Below are 18,215 nucleotides of genomic sequence, written 5' to 3'. Positions count from 1 at the left end.
TTTTTACAAATAAATATCTGAAAAGTGTGGCGTGCATTTGTATTCAGCCCCCTTTACTCTGATACACCCAACTAAAATCTAGTGGAACCAATTGACTTCAGAAGTCACCTAATTAGTAAATAGAGTCTATCTGTGTGTAATTTAATCTCAGTATGAATACAGCTGTTCTGTGAAGCCCTCAGAGGTTTGTTAGAGAACCTTATGCAGTGTACACACGGGCGGTCTTTTCGACCGGACTGGTCCGACAAACTTTCTAGCAGACTTTCGATGGACTTTTGACGGACTTCCGATGGACTTTCTAACGAACAGACTTGCCAACACACGATCACACCAAAGTCCAACAGATTCGTACGTGATGATGTACATCGGACTAAAATAAGGAAGTTGATAGCCAGTAGCCAATAGCTGCCCCAGTGTCGGTTTTTGTCTAGCATACAGACGAGCGGTTTTCTGGGTTCGGCGGAGTTACGATGTAAAGATTTGAAGCATGTTCCAAATCTAAAGTCCGTCAGATTTGCGACTGGAAAAGTCCGCTGAAGGTCCGGGGAAGCCCACACATGATCGGATTGTAGAGATCCACAGCTCAGGTGGGAGAATATGTCCACAGGACAACTATTAGTCGTGCACTCCACAAATCTGGCCTTTATGGAAGAGTGGTAAGAAGAAAAAACCATTGTTGAAAGAAAGCCATAAGAAGTCCAGTTTGCGGTTTGCGATAAGCCATGTGGGGGACACAGCAAACATGCAGAAGAAGGTGCTCTGGTCAGATGAGACCAAAATTAAACTTTTTGGTCTAAAAGCAAAACACTATGTGTGGCAGAAAACTAATGATTAAGCACAACTGTACTGTGTGAAACGCGTCTACAAGACCTGTGTGTTGGTGGCCTTTGATGTCATCTTGGTGATCAGTAAACAAAATTTTGAATTTCAATCAATGTGCAGCCATTTCTTCCTTTATCTGGCAGAAAACTAACATTGAACATTACCCTGAACACGCCATCCCCACTGTGAAACATGGTGGTGGCAGCATCATGTTGTGGGGATTATTTTCTTCAGCAGGGACAGGGAAGCTGGTTGGAGCCAAATACAGGGCAATCTTAGAAGAAAACCTGTTAGAGTCTGCAAAAGACTTGAGACTGGGGCTAAGGTTCACCCTCCAGCAGGAGAACGACCCTAAACATACAGCCAGAGCTAAATGAAATGATTTAGATCAAAACATATTCATGTGTTAGAATGGCCCAATCAAAGTCCAGACCTAAATCCAATTGAGAATCTGTGGCAAGACTTGAAAATTGCTGTTCACAAACGCTCTTCATCCAATCTGACAGAGCTTGAGCTATTTTGCAAAGGAGAATGGGCAAAAATGTCACTTTCTAGATGTGCAAAGCTGGTAGAGACATCCCCAAAAAGACTTGCAGCTGTAATTGCAGCAAAAGGTGGTTCTACAAAGTATTGACTCAGGGGGGCTGAATACAAATACACGTCACACTTTTCACATATTTATTTGTAAAAAAATTGAAAAACATTTATCATTTTCCTTCCACTTGACAATTATGTGCCACTTTGTGTTGGTCTATCATATAAAATCCCAATAAAATAAATTCACGTTTTTGGTTGTAACATGACAAAATGTGGAAAATGTCAAGGGGTATGAATACTTTTTCAAGGCACTGTACTTTTGCTCTTTTGTGACCCAGAATCATCTTATATTGGGCTATTGCCCACTGTCAGCTGACATAGCACAGCCGCTTCAGGCTCTGGAAGGATCCCAACAATATTTTCGGGATCGACCTGGCTGCCTGATTGACAGCTAGTTCTACCTCCCAGAACGCAGCGTGATAGTAGAGTAGTGATTTCTAACAACTTTATGTAATACGTCTCCAGCCTATGATTGTCCCCTGAGGCACGTCCCCAGTCTCCAACAACATCTATAGTATATTTACAGTCTCTTGCAGCATGTTTGAAGTCTCTGACCATCTCTTATACCACGTCTGCAGTCTCTGACCATCTCTTGTACCACGTCTGCAGTCTCTGACCATCTCTTGTACCACGTCTGCAGTCTCTGACCATCTCTTGTACCACGTCTGCAGTCTCTGACCATCTCTTGTACCACGTCTGCAGTCTCTGACCATCTCTTATACCACGGCTGTAATCTCTGACCATCTCTTGTACCATGGCTGTAATCTCTGACCATCTCTTGTACCATGGCTGTAATCTCTGACCATCTCTTGTACCATGGCTGTAATCTCTGACCATCTCTTGTACCATGGCTGTAATCTCTGACCATCTCTTGTACCATGGCTGCAATCTCTAACCATCACTTGTACCATGGTTGTACTCTCTGAATATCCCTTATACCATGGTTGTACTCTCTGAATATCCCTTGTACCATGGTTGTACTCTCTGAATATCCCTTGTACCATGGTTGTACTCTCTGAATATCCCTTGTACCATGGTTGTACTCTCTGAATATCCCTTGTACCATGGTTGTACTCTCTGAATATCCCTTGTACCATGGTTGTACTCTCTGAATATCCCTTGTACCATGGTTGTACTCTCTGAATATCCCTTGTACCATGGTTGTACTCTTGGGCCATCTCTTGCACCACTTCTGCAGTCTCTATCTCGTGTACCATTCTGCAGTCTCTGACCATCTCTTGCACTGCACTGCATGTCTGTAATCTGTTTCCATCTCTTGTATCAAGTCCATAATCTCTGACCATCTCTTGTATCATGCACATTGCAATTATGAAAGAACCCATAAAGTGCAGTGGCTATCCTTTAATAAATACTGTATACTTTGCTATCCATTAATAAATATAGTATATTATACATTAATACCACCACAGTGGCTAAGTGGTGAGCACTTCTGCCTTGCAACACTAGGGTCGTCAGTTCAAATCCCAACCATTGCACTACCTCCACGGAGTTTGCATGGTCTCCTTGTGCCTGTGTGGGTTTCCTCCCACACTCCAAAGACATGAGGGTAGGTTAATTGGCTCCTGTCTAAATTGGCCCTAGTATGTGCATGTATGAATGTGAGTTAGGGACCTAAGATTGTAAGCTCCTTGAGAGCAGGGACTGATAGGAATGTACAATATATACACTATACTGTCAAAAGTATTGGGATGTCTGCCTTTACACGTACATGAACTTTAATGGCATCCCATTAAAGGGTTCAGTATTGAGTTGGCCCTTCCTTTGCAGCTATAACTCTTCTGGGAACATTTGACCATTTTTCGGAAGTGCATTTGTGAGGTCAGGCACTGATGTGGACAAGAAGGCCTGACTTGCAGTCTCTGCTCTAACTCATCCCAAAGCTGTTCTATTGGGTTGAAGTCAGGACTCTGAGCAGGCCAGTCAAGTTCCTCCACCTCAAACTTGCTCATCCATGTCTTTATAGACCTCGCTTTGTGCACTGGTCCAAACCATTTGGTGGAGGCGGATTATGCGTGGGGTTATTTTTCAGGGGTTTGACTTCGCCCCTTAGTTCCAGTGAAGGGAACCCTTAAGGTATCAGCATACCAAGACATTTTGAACAATTTCATGATCCCAACTTTGTGGAAATAGATTGGAGCTGGCCCCTTCCTGTTCCAACATGACTGCACACCAGTGCACAAAGCAAGATCCATAAAGACATGGATGAGCGAGTTTGGGGTGGAGGAACTTGACTGACCTACAAAGAGTCCTGACCTCAACCCGATAGAACACCTTTGGGATGAGTTAGATTGAAGACTGCAAGCCAGGCCTTCTTGTCCAAAATCAGTGCCTGACCTCACAAATGTGCTTCTGGAAGAATGGTCAAACATTCCCATAGAGACACTCCTAAACCTTGTAGACAGCCTTCCCAGAAGAGTTGAAGCTGTTATAGCTGCAAAGGGTGGGCCAACTCAATATTGAATCCTACAGACTAAGACTGGGATGCCATTAAAGTTCATGTGCGTGTAAAGGTAGGTGTCCCAATACTTTCGGTAATATAGTGTATGCTGTGTAAACTGACAATACTACACCTGTAATTAATGAATACTATATACTATACTATCCAATAATAAATGTATAATGTGATAGCATATTATACATTGAATGAAATAACTCTTTCCTTCTCCCTCTGCACACGTGTGACTCTTTACCAGTATACAGCCGTGGCCAAAAGTTTGGAGCATACACGCAAATATAAATTTTTACAAAGTCTGCTGCTTTGGTGTTTTTAGATCTTTTTGTCAGATGTTACTATGATATACTGAAGTATAATTACAAGCATTTCATAAGTGTCAAAGGCTTTTATTGACAATTACATTAAGTTTATACAGAGTCAATATTTGCAGTGTTGATCTCTCTTTTTCAAGTCCTCTGCAATTCTCCCTGGGATGCTGTCAATCAACTTCTGGGCCACATCCTGACTGATGGTAGCCCATTCTTGCATAATCAATGCTTGGAGTTTGTCAGAATTTGTGTGTTCTGTTTTTTTGTTCACCACCTTCACCGCCTCTTGAGGATTGACCACAAGTTCTCAATGGGATTAAAGTGATTGTAAAGTCTCATTTTTTTTCCTATAAAAATAGCAAACATGTTATACTCACCTCCTCTGTTGCAAAGGATTTGCACAGGGCAGCCCAGATCCTCCTCTTCTCGGGTCCCTCTTCTGTGATCCTGACCCCTTCCTCCTGTTCAGTGCCCCCCACAGCAAGCAGTGTGCTATGGGGGCACCTGAGCTGAGTCACATCTCCTTGTGCCAATTCAGACATGGAGCCCTGACCCGGCCCCACCCCCTCTCTGCTCTAATTAGCTAGCTGGTTTTGATTGACAGCAGCGGCAGCCAATGGTGCCGCTGCTGTTTCTAAGTTCATTTCCACGGCAAAGAGGGACATTGCAATCAATTGCATTTCATCTGATCACTCTTCATAACATTCTGGAGTAGATGCAAATTACCATCATAAAAACGGAGGCAGCAGACTTTCTGAAAGTTAATATTTATGTCATTCTGAAAACTTTTGGCCACAGCTGTATTCTGTATATTGGAAGTTTACAGATCATGTTGATAAAATGTAAAATAAATATTTTTGTGATCCAGGATAATATAATCAGAGCCCCCCATGCAGTAGATGTGAAATCCTCTCCCTCCCTCTGATCCTATGACAGATGTAGGGATCAGAATCACACATTGATACATTGTAGTGGTGATCAGAGTCACACATTAATACATTGTAGTGATGATCAGAGTCACACATTAATACATTGTAGTGATGATCAGAGTCACACATTGATACATTGTAGTGGTGATCAGAGTCACACATTAATACATTGTAGTGATGATCAGAGTCAGACATTGATACATTGTAGTGATGATCAGAATCACACATTGATACATTGTAGTGATGATCAGAGTCACACATTAATACATTGTAGTAATGATCAGAGTCACACATTGATACATTGTAGTAATGATCAGAGTCACACATTGATACATTGTAGTGGTGATCAGAGTCACACATTAATACATTGTAGTGATGATCAGAATCACACATTGATACATTGTAGTGATGATCAGAGTCACACATTGTAGTGATGATAGAGAGTCTGATGGTTACATTACCTTCCCACTGTCGGAGATCCTCTGGTAGGTCACACTGCTTCCAATGAAGGCTCTCAGCATTGTAGTATGATTGGAGATCACAGAGGAGAACCATACAGATCAGTACAGACTCCTCTCTACCATCCCCGAGCACTGTCCCCATACACACAGCTCTCCTGTACAGCGCCCTCTAGTGTCTCCGCACTCCTCTTCCGGCTGCATTCATTCACAAAGAGCGGTTCTCTCTACACTACAATAACAAAGTGACGGCCAATCACAAAATGCGCTAATGACAGCCAGCCAACCAAGTGTACAGGCAGTGACTGACAGCCAATGGCATTCTTAAAGCAGTGACATTGATGACACAGGCCACGCCCGCTCCAGGAAGACAGGGCGCAGTACCCGGGATAGGAGTATGGAGAAGGGGGCGGTGACTGCTGTAGGTTGTCACATTGGAGCACGTGGTAGTTATGACTGTATTGTGGGGGGAGGGGGGACCTCTGTCTTGCAGCAATGGGTGGAAGTCTGGCCAGGACACTATATCTGCATGGAGGGTGCATGTTCTCTCTGTGCTTGCTGTGATAATGCAGAACTAGTACACATTTCATCAACAGATAGAGGAATTGTATTGCACTTGGAATGGATGAAGACATGGTTGTGGGAGGGGGTGCAGGCTGAAGAGGATTAACTCTTTGACTCCCTATTTGATGATATACCCTTATATGATCTTGGATGTGGAGTATGGTCTGCTGGGGGCTTTTTTCAATAACCTGTGGGGGGTGGGGGGATAGGGCACCCTGCCTAGGGGGGTCCTGGGTGTTAATGTGGCTCTGGCATCAGGTATCGTAAATGAGGATGGAGGGATCAGGGTGTCCATCCCTCATAGGGCAGTGCTTACCTTGTTGGGCTGTGGGTCCAGAAGAAGCTGAGCATCGGAGCAAACCATGGATGTGTCTGGCAGCTCTGCATTGTGTGCCCACCAACCAGCCTACTTAGTGATGTCAGCAGCCCCCTCCCCCCCACCATGAATTATTTTCTCAAGATCAGCACATAGACAAGTGAAGGTCACTTCACCAGATTTAGGGAGCCTCAAGTTTGGCCCCTGACATCACTAAAGGGCCACATATAATGCTCAAGTAATAGAATGCTACCGAAAGCTGTCAGATACTGCAGACATGGTGTATGGGGACAATCGGAGACTACAGGCATGCTTATAAGATGATTAGAGACTGTGAACATGCTCCAGGAGATGATCAAAGACTGAACTGCTGGTCAGAGACTGCCAAAATGTTGTAGGAAATGATCAGAGACTGCTAGCATGCTTGTGAGATGATTAGAGACTGTGAACTGCTGGTCAGAGAGTGCCAATATGTTGTAGGAGATGATCAGAGACTGCAGACATGCTGTGTAGGAGATGTTACAAAAGAAACAGTTCCATATTGGAGACAATAAGAAAATATCTTTTAAAATACTATCATTTGGGCACCATTGAAAGTAATAGAGATCACAAGGGCATCCCGCAATTTGCAGTGTTGCGGAATCGCAGCGATTCTGCCCGCGATCCAGAATGCCATAGTGTGAATGGAGCCTTAAAGGGCAACTAAACCGCCCTATCCTTTTCAGCCAAAGAAGCTGCCATCTTAGTCTCTGTTTGATCTGCAACTGTCATGGTGCTACACATGGGATTAGTTATGACACCAGACATTTGATGGTTTGACAGTTTGGTTAAAAGCACAAGCAAATGTGACAGTTACATTCCCAGCATGCCAGGAATTAAACAGTTTTTTTTTAAACCATCAAATTGATGTGTTTCGTTCTGCTTTAAAAAGAACATCAGTGAGAATTCTAATGACATACCGTGCATACAATTGTTCATCAAGAAACCCATTTCACATCAAGAGTATACGAGAATCAGTGATCTTCTGACTTCCATCCTCCAATGATGGGCAAGCAAAAATGCTGTTTTTTTTTTTTTTTCCTGTAAAGTGAAGCTTTACCTCATGTACTAAGCTCTGTAGCAACTTGCAAATTGCACAGTCTATTTGCCTTAAAGCGGAGTTCCACCAAAAAGTGGAACTTACGCTCATTCGTCTCCTCCCCCCTCTGGTACCACATTTGGCATCTTTGACGGGTACCCTGTCCCCACTTCCAGGAGACCGGGCTACGGTGAATTACGTCACAGCTCGGCTCCCTCCCCCGCTGCCGGGCCAGTAGGAGAGCGCAGCGCTGCCTTGCGCACACGCAGTAGGGACCCCACGTGAAGCCGTAATACTTCACTACCAGGTTCCCTCACCGGTAATGGCGGTGGCAGCACCCGACAGCTGATGGAAACATCAGCTGCAGTGCCGACATCGCTGGACTCCAGGACAGGTCTTGTTATTAAGACTCATCAGCTGCTGGCTTTTAATTTTTACAGGGGTGGATGGACATCCGCTTTAAAGTAGAACTAAAGTAGAACTATAGGCACAACCATTTTTTTTTTTTTGCGAATAAATTTAAGGAAGGGGGGGGGGGGCAGACAGCAATAAAAGCATGACAGGTGTTCTAGTCCATTCTCCTGTATTGAATTGTATTGTAACTGTACTGTTTGCCCTTATGTTGTAAAGTGCTGCACAAACTATTGGTGCCATATAAATCCCGTATAATAATAATCTCCACTCTATCCAAAAGTAAAAAGGAAAAAAAAAATCCTTTATCCCCTTATTCCCTTGACAGTTTCAGGATCGCATGTGATATTTAGGTAAAATGGGCAGGAAAGGGGCCAGGCCCAAGAAGAGTCCAGGGGCAAACAAAGGTGCCCATTTAGGATGAGTCCAGGGGTCCAGGAGCAGGGAAGAAGTCCAGGAAAAAGGAAAGATGCCTGGCTAGGGATGAGTATGGGGCAGGGAAGGGGTCTGGCTCAGAATGAGTCCAGTGACCCAGCTCAAGATGGGTCCAGGGGCAAGGAAGATGATCCAGGATGAGTCCAGAGGCCTGGCTCTGGATAAGTCTGGGGGCCCAGGGGCAGGAAAAGTGCCTGGCTCAAAATGAGTCCAGGGGCTTGGCTCCAGAGATAAGGAAAGGTGCCTAATTCAGGATGAATTCAGGGGCCTGGGTCGTGATGCTTTCAGAGCCCATTAGTAGTGTAGGGGCTTATCTTGGTGGTAGTGTAGTGGTCTGTCTCTGTGACAGCATAGGGGCCCATCTTAGTAGCAGTGTATAAGCCAACATGGTAGCAACGTAGAGCCCACCTCAGTTGCAGTAATGGGGGCCTGGCTTGGTGGCAGCATAGGGTCCCATGTTGGTTGATGGCATGGGGCTTGGCGGTAGGCAAGGGATCCAACTCGGTGACAATCCAGGAGCCTGGCTCAAGAAGAATCCAGAAGCCCATCTCTCGGTAGTAGAGAGACATGACACATTGGCAAAAGAGTGGGGTGCACCTCAGTGGCAGTAGAAGGTCCCATCTCAAGAGGAATCCAGGGGCCCATGTTCATGGCAGTAGAGAGATATGGCAATATTATTGATATATATATAGTTGTTAATAGAGGGAGTGAAGAGGGCTTTACATATTTATTTTACATATAAAATTATATAGGCAAAATTAGATTGCACTATAAAAGGGTGATTATATATATTATTTTTTAATTTATTGACCACTAGAGGGAGTAAAGAGGTGATATACAGTATATTAGTTATATAGTTAATGTTTTTTTAATATAATTTCTCTTATATAACTATGGGTTTTGGAATAGTTTTATCATTGTCTTCCATAAGGTATTTTACTTGGTACAGGGGTGAGTTTGCAATGTGAAAGGTAGTGTGTTATTGTTACATAGTATATAGTTACATAGTAGGTGAGGTTGAAAAAAGACACAAGTCCATCAAGTCCAACCTATGTGTGTGATTATGTGTCAGTATTACATTACATATCCCTGTATATTGCAGTCATTCAGGTGATTATCTAATAGTTTCTTGAAGCTATCAATGCTCCCCGCTGAGACCACCGCCTGTGGAAGGGAATTCCACATCCTTGCCGCTCTTACAGTAAAGAACCCTCTACGTAGTTTAAGGTTAAACCTCTTTTCTTCTAATTGTAATGAGTGGCCACGAGTCTTGTTAAACTCTCTTCTGCGAAAAAGTTTTATCCCTATTGTGGGGTCACCAGTACAGTATTTGTAAATTGAAATCATATCCCCTCTCAAGCGTCTCTTCTCCAGAGAGAATAAGTTCAGTGCTCGCAACCTTTCCTCATAACTAAGATCCTCCAGACAATTTATTAGCTTTGTTGCCCTTCTTTGTACTCGCTCCATTTCCAGTACGTCCCTCCTGAGGACTGGTGCCCAGAACTGGACAGCATACTCCAGGTGCGGCCGGACCAGAGTCTTGTAGAGCAGGAGAATTATCGTTTTATCTCTGCAGTTGATCCCCCTTTTAATGCATGCCAATATTCTGTTTGCTTTATTAGCAGCAGCTTGGCATTGCATGCCATTGCTGAGCCTATCATCCACTAGGACCCCCAAGTCCTTTTCCATCCTAGATTCCCCCAGAGGTTCTCCCCCCAGTGTATAGATTGCATTCATATTTTTGCCACCCAAATGCATTATTTTACATTTTTCTACATTGAACCTCATTTGCCATGTAGTCGCCCACCCCATTAATTTGTTCAGGTCTTTTTGCAAGATTTCCACATCCTGCGGAGAAGTTATTGCCCTGCTTAGCTTAGTATCGTCTGCAAATACAGAGATGGAACTGTTTATCCCATCCTCCAGGTCGTTTATGAACAAATTAAATAGGATTGGTCCCAGCACAGACCCCTGGGGGACCCCACTACCCACCCCTGACCATTCTGAGTACTCTCCATTTATCACCACCCTCTGAACACGCCCTTGTAGCCAGTTTTCAATCCATGTACTCACCCTATGGTCCATGCCAACGCACCTTATTTTGTACAGTAAACGTTTATGGGGAACTGTGTCAAATGCTTTTGCAAAATCCAGATACACCACGTCTACGGGCCTTCCTTTATCTAGATGGCAACTCACCTCCTCATAGAAGGTTAATAGATTGGTTTGGCAAGAACGATTCTTCATGAATCCATGCTGATTACTGCTAATGATATCATTCTTATTACTAAAATCTTGTATATAGTCCCTTATCATCCCCTCCAAGAGTTTACATACTATTGATGTTAGGCTAACTGGTCTGTAATTCCCAGGGATGTTTTTTGGGCCCTTTTTAAATATTGGTGCTACATTGGCTTTTCTCCAATCAGCTGGTACCATTCCAGTCAATAGACTGTCTGTAAAAATTAGGAACAACGGTCTGGCAATCACCTGACTGAGTTCCCTAAGTACCCTCGGATGCAAACCATCTGGTCCCGGTGATTTATTAATGTTAAGTTTCTCAAGTCTAATTTTAATTCCGTCCTCTGTTAACCATGTAGGTGCTTCCTGTGTTGTGTCATGAGGATAAACACTGCAGTTTTGGTTACTGAAGCCCCCCGATTCACTCGTGAAGACTGAAGAGAAGAATAAATTCAATACCTCTGCCATCTCCCCATCCTTTGTAACCAGATGTCCTTCCTCATTCTTTATGGGGCCAATATGGTCTGTCCTCCCTTTTTTACTGTTTACATACTTAAAGAATTTCTTGGGATTTTTTTTGCTCTCTTCCGCTATGTGTCTTTCATGTTCTATCTTAGCCATCCTAATTGCACCCTTACATTTCTTATTGCATTCTTTATAAATTCTGAATGCTGTGGATGATCCCTCAACCTTGTATTTTTTGAAGGCCTTCTCCTTTGCTTTTATATGCATTTTTACATTGGAGTTAAGCCATCCAGGATGTTTGTTAGCTCTTTTAAATTTATTACCCAATGGGATACATTGGCTAATGCCCTTATTTAATATGCTCTTAAAGCAAACCCATCTCTCCTCCGTATTCTTTGTTCCTAATATTTTATCCCAATTTATGCCTTTTAGCAAGGTTTGTAGTTTAGGGAAGTTGGCTCTTTTGAAATTCAGTGTCTTTGTGTTCCCTTCATGTCTCCTATTTGTGTGATTTATACTGAAACTAATTGACCTGTGATCGCTGTTACCTAAATTGCCCCGTCTTTCCACATCTGTTATCAGGTCTGTATGTTAGTAGATCTAGTAATGTTTTATTTCTAGTTGGTGCGTCTACCATCTGACCCATAAAATTGTCCTGCAAGACATTAAGGAACTGGTGAGCCTTAAATGAATGCGCGGTTCCCTCCGCCCAGTCTATGTCTGGATAATTAAAATCCCCCATTATGATAACACTTCCCATCCTTGCTGCTAATCCAATTTGTGATAGGAGATCCGTCTCCACTTCCTCCCTCAGGTTAGGGGGCCTATAGCATACTCCCAGTATTATTTTCCCCTTAGCTTAATCCCTTTGGAGCTCTACCCATAAAGATTCCACCTCCTCCCTAGCCCCCTCAGTGATGTCATCTCTCACATTCACTTGTACATTATTCTTGATATATAGGCATACCCCTCCCCCTTTTTTACCCTCTCTATCCTTGCGGTATTGGGTATACCCTTGAATGTTTGCCAGCCAATCATGAGAGCTGTTGAACCAGGTCTCTGAAATTCCCACAAAATCCAAATCCTCCTTGTACAACAGTATCTCTAGTTCACCCATCTTGTCCGCCAGGCTCCTGGCATTGGTGAACATGCCACATAGTTTAGACCGGTCGCATATTGTCCTCGTATTGGGTGTTTCAAGATTGCAACTTGGACTTGCTACTATACTCACCTTGTGTTTTTGTGCTTTGGTTAACCTACCACTAATGCCCCCAATACTACCCTCTGGAATATCTTCCGCGCTGGCTATCACTGTCTCTGGACCCTCCCCCCCATCGCCTAGTTTAAAAACCCCTCTAACTTTTTGGCCATCTTCATTCCCATAAGGTATTTTACTTGGTACAGGGGTGGGTTTGCAATGTGAAAGGTAGTGTGTTATTGTTAAAACAGGAAAACTGAGTACGCAAAACCCACGCTATTATTAATAAAAAATACACTACGATAAAAAATCAAAAACCATAAAAGAGCAGCTATCACTCCATAGTCCCCTGAATTCATCCTGAATTAGGCACCTTTCCTTATCTCTGGAGCCAAGCCCCTGGACTCGTTTTGAGCCAGGCGCTTTTCCTGCCCCTGGGCCCCCAGACTTATCCAGAGCCAGGCCTCTGGACTCATCCTGGATCATCTTCCTTGCCCCTGGACCCATCTTGAGCTGGGTCACTGGACTCATCCTGAGCCAGACCCCTTCCCTGCCCTGTACTCATCCCTAGCCAGGCATCTTTCCTTTTTCCTGGACTACTCCCCTGCTCCTGGACTCATCCTAAATGGGCACCTTTTTTTTGCCCCTGGACTCTTCTTGGGCCTGGCCCCTTTCCTGCCTATTTTACCTAAATATCACATGCGATCCTGAAACTGTCAAGGGAATAAAGGAATTTTTTTTTCTTTTTACCACACTAATATCAATAAATGTATACCTACTAACACTGAAGCGCTTCTTAATATAAAATTACCAAATATAGACTCAAAAAGTGCATATAAAAAACAAAGCTCATAAAATTACAAAATCATAATTCATGTGCAGAAAAAGTAAAGAAATGGAAAACAATTCCATACGTCAAACAATTAGGTTGTAAGTAAAAAAAAAAAAAAAAAAAAAAAAAAAAGTGAGATCAGTCCCATATATCATCCAATTTCATGTGCCATAAAGTAAAGGTAAAACTTCCACCAAAGAGTATCACTCATGTGCCCAATCTGGTGTCTCTTTACCTGATTAGATTGACCCCTTAAAATAATCAAGGTGGTCAAAAGAGCTTTAATCACATAGACAACAGGTCAGCAGCACCATATTCCACAGCTCTTGCATAAAAAGGCTCAGATATATATGCAAAGAGCCTATAGTGTAATATTGCCAGCAACTTTTTAACCCCTTGGAGCTGGCGCCGACTGGCCCCCAAAGGGTTTTAGTATTCTGGTGGGTGGGGCTGGCATGCAAGAGGAAGAAAAGGCACAAGGAGCATTCGGATAGGTGGTGATAATTGCTGCGCTGCTTCTACTTTCACTGCCCACTCACAGGCAGGTTCAGAATAGTCTGGCCTCAGAGAAAGGGAGTTTAATGATGTTGGATGTCAGACTGAGGACAACTAGTATCAGAAAACAAGTACTGCCAGGAACAGCTCTAGATTGAAGTTATAATAAACAAGCGATGTTGCACAGTAATATAATATAAATGTGCAAAATTGGTGTACTAAAGTCCCAAAAACATCTAATCCACATGGTTCTTCATGCTAGAGGTGTCTCTAATATGTATTAATTTTGTGCCTTCACACAACTGTTATGTGCTCTCAGGACTCTCACCTTAAACCAGTAAATATCCAGCCTCAAATTATAAAGGAATATCCAGACTTCAAATATATCACTCCGGGATCCTCTTGCTGGTATATTCACGCCTTCCTGAAACCCATAGGGTAAACCAGCATCCGGACTCCAATACACCAGACTTTAAACTGCTACCAAATCTCTATAGGCTCCAGTTGGAATAGGAATCAAAAAGAAAAAAAGAGAGGATGCCCTCCATAGTGTAGTAAATTAAGAATAAAGGGATATTTATTGCAAATACACAGCATTTGAGCGCCTTCTCACTTCACTTCCAGTTTGCGTCTGTCTCCGGCCACGCCCTACATCACAACACATATTCCCCGATGAAGTCACGTGTTGTGACATAACGCATAGGACGTGGCCGGAGACAGACACGGATTAGATGTTTTTGGGACTTGATTTAGTACACCAATTTTGCACATTTCTATTAGATTATTGTTTGTGATAATTTATTACTGTGCAAGATAACTTGTTTATTATTATGTGTATTGTTAACACAGGTTTTGCAGCTAGTTTTGAGTTTCTGATTATCATGGTTTTGTAAATGTATTCACTCAGTATTAGTTCACTTGGTAGCGCGAAGGTCCTTTCACTTTTAGTGTAGATTGAAGTTGAATATTGCAGCAAAAGCTGCTTTTTCATTTTATCTTTAAATGGGCTAATAAATTTGCTTTCAGTAATCACTTAAGGACTGTTCATGAATACATGTATACCTAGTAACATGTGTTCATATGACACACACCTTTAATATTTAGGCACAGCTCAAACAGGTGAAAACACTACAGACTGTGGGTTAAAGGACATCATCACTTTTAGTGACATTGTCCTTTAATGATTTCCCCCCCCCCCCCCCCATTGTAAGCCATGCCTCTAAAAATTCACCTTTAGCCCCTCTATATATACACACACACACACACACACACACACACACACACACACACACACACACACAAAAAAAAAAAGGGGGAGGTGACAGTTGCAATTTTTTTTTCATGTCACAAGACTTGATCATATTTTTAGTAAAAACACTCTAGTTTAAGCCCAACTCTGGGCAAAAAAAAAAAAAAAATAAATAAAAAAAACATTCCCTTGCAAGGGGTAAAATGCTGGTTTTGTCCAGAAGATAGGAGAGAGCTTATCCGATCCCCCACTCCACTGGCAATTGTTGCTCCCCCATGATCCTGCAGTGGACTGTTCCTGATGTCCTCACGTCCAAAGCAGGTCTATGGGCTTGATGATGTCAGGAACAGTCCACTGCACAAGACCGCAGGGGGACAGGATCAGGTAAGTATATCCACATTCTCCAATAGTTAACCCTTGCAGTGTGGGCACAGCCTCACTGCAAGGGAAAACTTTTTTTTGACTGGTATTGGGCTTTAAAAGATAAGTTTAGCTTTATTATTTTTTTTCCTACAGGAGCCTGCAAAGCATTGAACCCACAATCAGTGAATCGTGGGAGCAATGTCAGGCTCCTGCACACTCTCCCTCCAGCTTTCTGCCTGTACCTTTATGGGCCCTTAGATGGAAAGCTGGAGGAAGTTTCTTCATTCACTGATCTCTAAATGAATGATGCAGCAATTTGAAATGTGTCATCGGATGTGGTGAAGATGACCCGATGGGAGGGGGGCAGGACCTAGAACGTCTTACACCCTAAATATAGGTATAACAAGTTCCTAAAAAGGCAAACTTCAATTAATTATAGTGCCCACAAACAACATTTCTTAGTAAAATATAAAAGATTTGGTAGCGTTGCATAAATAGATGCGAAATACAGCAAACCTAAAAATTGCCGGTGCTCACAAAATGGTCTGCACAGCTTATCGATTGAAAGTCAGTGAATGATGACCCTGATATTATTGGTCTCACTCCAGCTTGCATGACAATATGTATGGCACAATGATAATTTATGGTTGTAAATTGGGTGTATTAAGGGGTGGGGGGGCTTTTATAAAAAAATATTTATTTATGTTTTTAACTTAAAGCGGAGTTCCACCCGCATTTTTCACTCCTCACCATGCAGCACTAATGTGCATCCTTAACCGCTTCCCGACAATATACGTTGGCAGAAGGGCACGTACAGGCAGAATCACGTACCTGTACGTTGCCCTTTAAGAGGCGGCTTGCGGGCACGCACGCAGCCACCGGGAGCTTCGTGAGCATTGATCGCAGGTCCTGCGGACTCAATGTCCGCGGGGATACCTGCGATCGTCTCACGGAGCGGAAGAACGGGGAAGTGCTTATGTAAACAAGCATTTCCCTGTTCTGCCTAGTGACACTGATCACAGCTCCCTGTAATCGGGAGTGGAGATCAGTGCTGTGTCACAAACAGCCCCCCCCAGTTAGAATCACTCCCTAGGACACGCTTAACCCCTTCACTGCCAGTCACATTTACACAGCAATCAATGCACAATGCATTTTTAATTGCACCAATCGCTGTATAAATGTGAATGGTCTCAAAATCACGCCAAAAAAAAAAAGAAGTGTCCAATCTTGCTGATCGCCGCCATTAATAATAAAAAAAGCCATAAAACTATCCCCTATTTTGTAAACGCGCAAACCAATCAATAAACGCTTATTTCGATTTTTTTTAACCAAAAATATGTAGAAGAATACGTATCGGCCTAAACGGAAGGAAAAAAAAAAAAAAAAAAGAAGAAGTATTTTTATATATTTTTTGGGAATATTTATTATAGCAAAAAGTAAAAAAATAATGCGTTTTTTTTCCAAAAATTGTCGCTTTTTTTTTGTTTATAGTGCAAAAAATAAAAACCACAGGAGGTGATCAAATATCACCAAAAGAAAGTTCTGTTTGTGGGGAAAAAAAAAAAAACAAAAAAAACCCCAAAAAAAGTCAATCTTGTTTGGGAGCAACGCCGAATGACCGCGCATTTGTCAGTTACAGAGACGCGGTGCCGAATCGCAAAAAAGTGCTCTGGTCTTTGACCAGCTAAATGGTCCGGGGCTTAAGTGGTTAAAATGAATTTGGCAATTTATTTTTATTTTTCTGTTAACTTACCCGATTTACGCCTATATCCAATTTCACTTCCTCCTCTAAGGGGCCGCCGCGCCGTACGTCATTTCCGGTTTTGCATTGGCTCCTGGGAGATCTTGGTCAGCTTGGCATGGCGTCTATGGAAATTCTTGGCCAGCTTGGCATTGCACGGCTCCAGTAACATTTAATATTGGCATCTATGGAAAATCTTGGTCAGCTTGATTGCACCGCACATGTACGAGATCTACATGCACGACCCACGGAATCCAGGAAGAAGGACACTGACTTCAGATGCCCACACTGGAGATGGCCACACTGTGCAGAAATGTCACAAAGTAAGAAAACAATGCTGCACAGATAGAAAACTGGGCATAGTTTACAGAATACCTTTGTTACATTGCACGAGGCATGAGTATTCTAGGGGTATTTTTTATATTTTAAAATTCATATTTTGGCCGGAACTCCGCTTTAAAAAGGAAAAACTAGAATTAAAGAAGGGAGAAAGAAAACCAGGGGTAAAAAGATGACCGAGGGCTTTGGAGTCTAAGTGCTAAATGCCAGCAGTCACTATTGCCCCCTATTCTGCAGTATAATCATTGTCCAACAAGCAAACCACTAACACTGGATACATTTAAAGCTGAACAGGACATAGTGGTGTCAACTTCCTGGCTGTGCACTGTGGTAGAGTTATTAAAAACACAAGTGATTGAATAGGAAAATAATTTTGATAGTACAATTTGGGTATACTTAATTCACCTGTTTGGTTAGCAGTTTTGATCAAGGAATTAAGACCAGCGTTTAGCATATTTAAATTTATTAATTAGTTTGAAACTTTCAAAAATGTAAAACACATAATAGTCAATTATCCAAGGAAGGATAGGATAGAATAAATTATATATATTTAAACACACACACACAATTTGGCCAAGGTCCACTAGCAGCAACTGTATAAGTGCATCAACCACTTAAATGTGTTCTCAGGGGTGGTCAGGGGTGTCTGTACTTGCAACATTGTGCTTAGTGCTATAAGCATCAAATTAAAGTTCACGTTCTGAGTAATGTATCGCAGAGTAGCAACATGCATGTCAAGGATCTAACTATACCCATAGCAGTCTATGCAACCTCTGGGGGGTGGGGGAATGGAAGCACATGGGGCCTCAGCACTGCCTGGCTACAAGGTTATTTATACAGGTAACTATAGCATTTGGCAAATACGTTCAGATAAAGGTTTTTTTTTTTTTTTACAAAT

The 18,215-nt window shown here is 42.6% G+C and overlaps 1 protein-coding gene across 2 annotated transcripts in view; it reads right to left on the bottom strand.

Moving 5' to 3' along the window:
• Nucleotides 1-6,563, bottom strand: part of LOC141129186 (multidrug resistance-associated protein 1-like) — a 119,878-nt gene extending 113,315 nt beyond the window's left edge. The window contains exon 1 of one of the 2 annotated variants that reach the window (XM_073617051.1): nucleotides 6,471-6,563. In XM_073617051.1, coding sequence (XP_073473152.1) covers nucleotides 6,471-6,518 — 48 coding nt within the window. In that variant the 5' untranslated portion in view covers nucleotides 6,519-6,563. Of the gene's footprint in view, nucleotides 1-5,593; nucleotides 5,923-6,470 lie in introns of those variants that run through there. The other variant, XM_073617050.1, reaches the window with a different exon arrangement.
• Between the last annotated feature and the right edge of the window lie 11,652 nt (nucleotides 6,564-18,215).

Source organism: Aquarana catesbeiana, linkage group LG02 (assembly GCF_042186555.1).
Source record: "Aquarana catesbeiana isolate 2022-GZ linkage group LG02, ASM4218655v1, whole genome shotgun sequence".
Classification (NCBI taxonomy): domain Eukaryota; kingdom Metazoa; phylum Chordata; class Amphibia; order Anura; family Ranidae; genus Aquarana; species Aquarana catesbeiana.
This window is presented reverse-complemented; position numbering and strand designations above follow the sequence as displayed.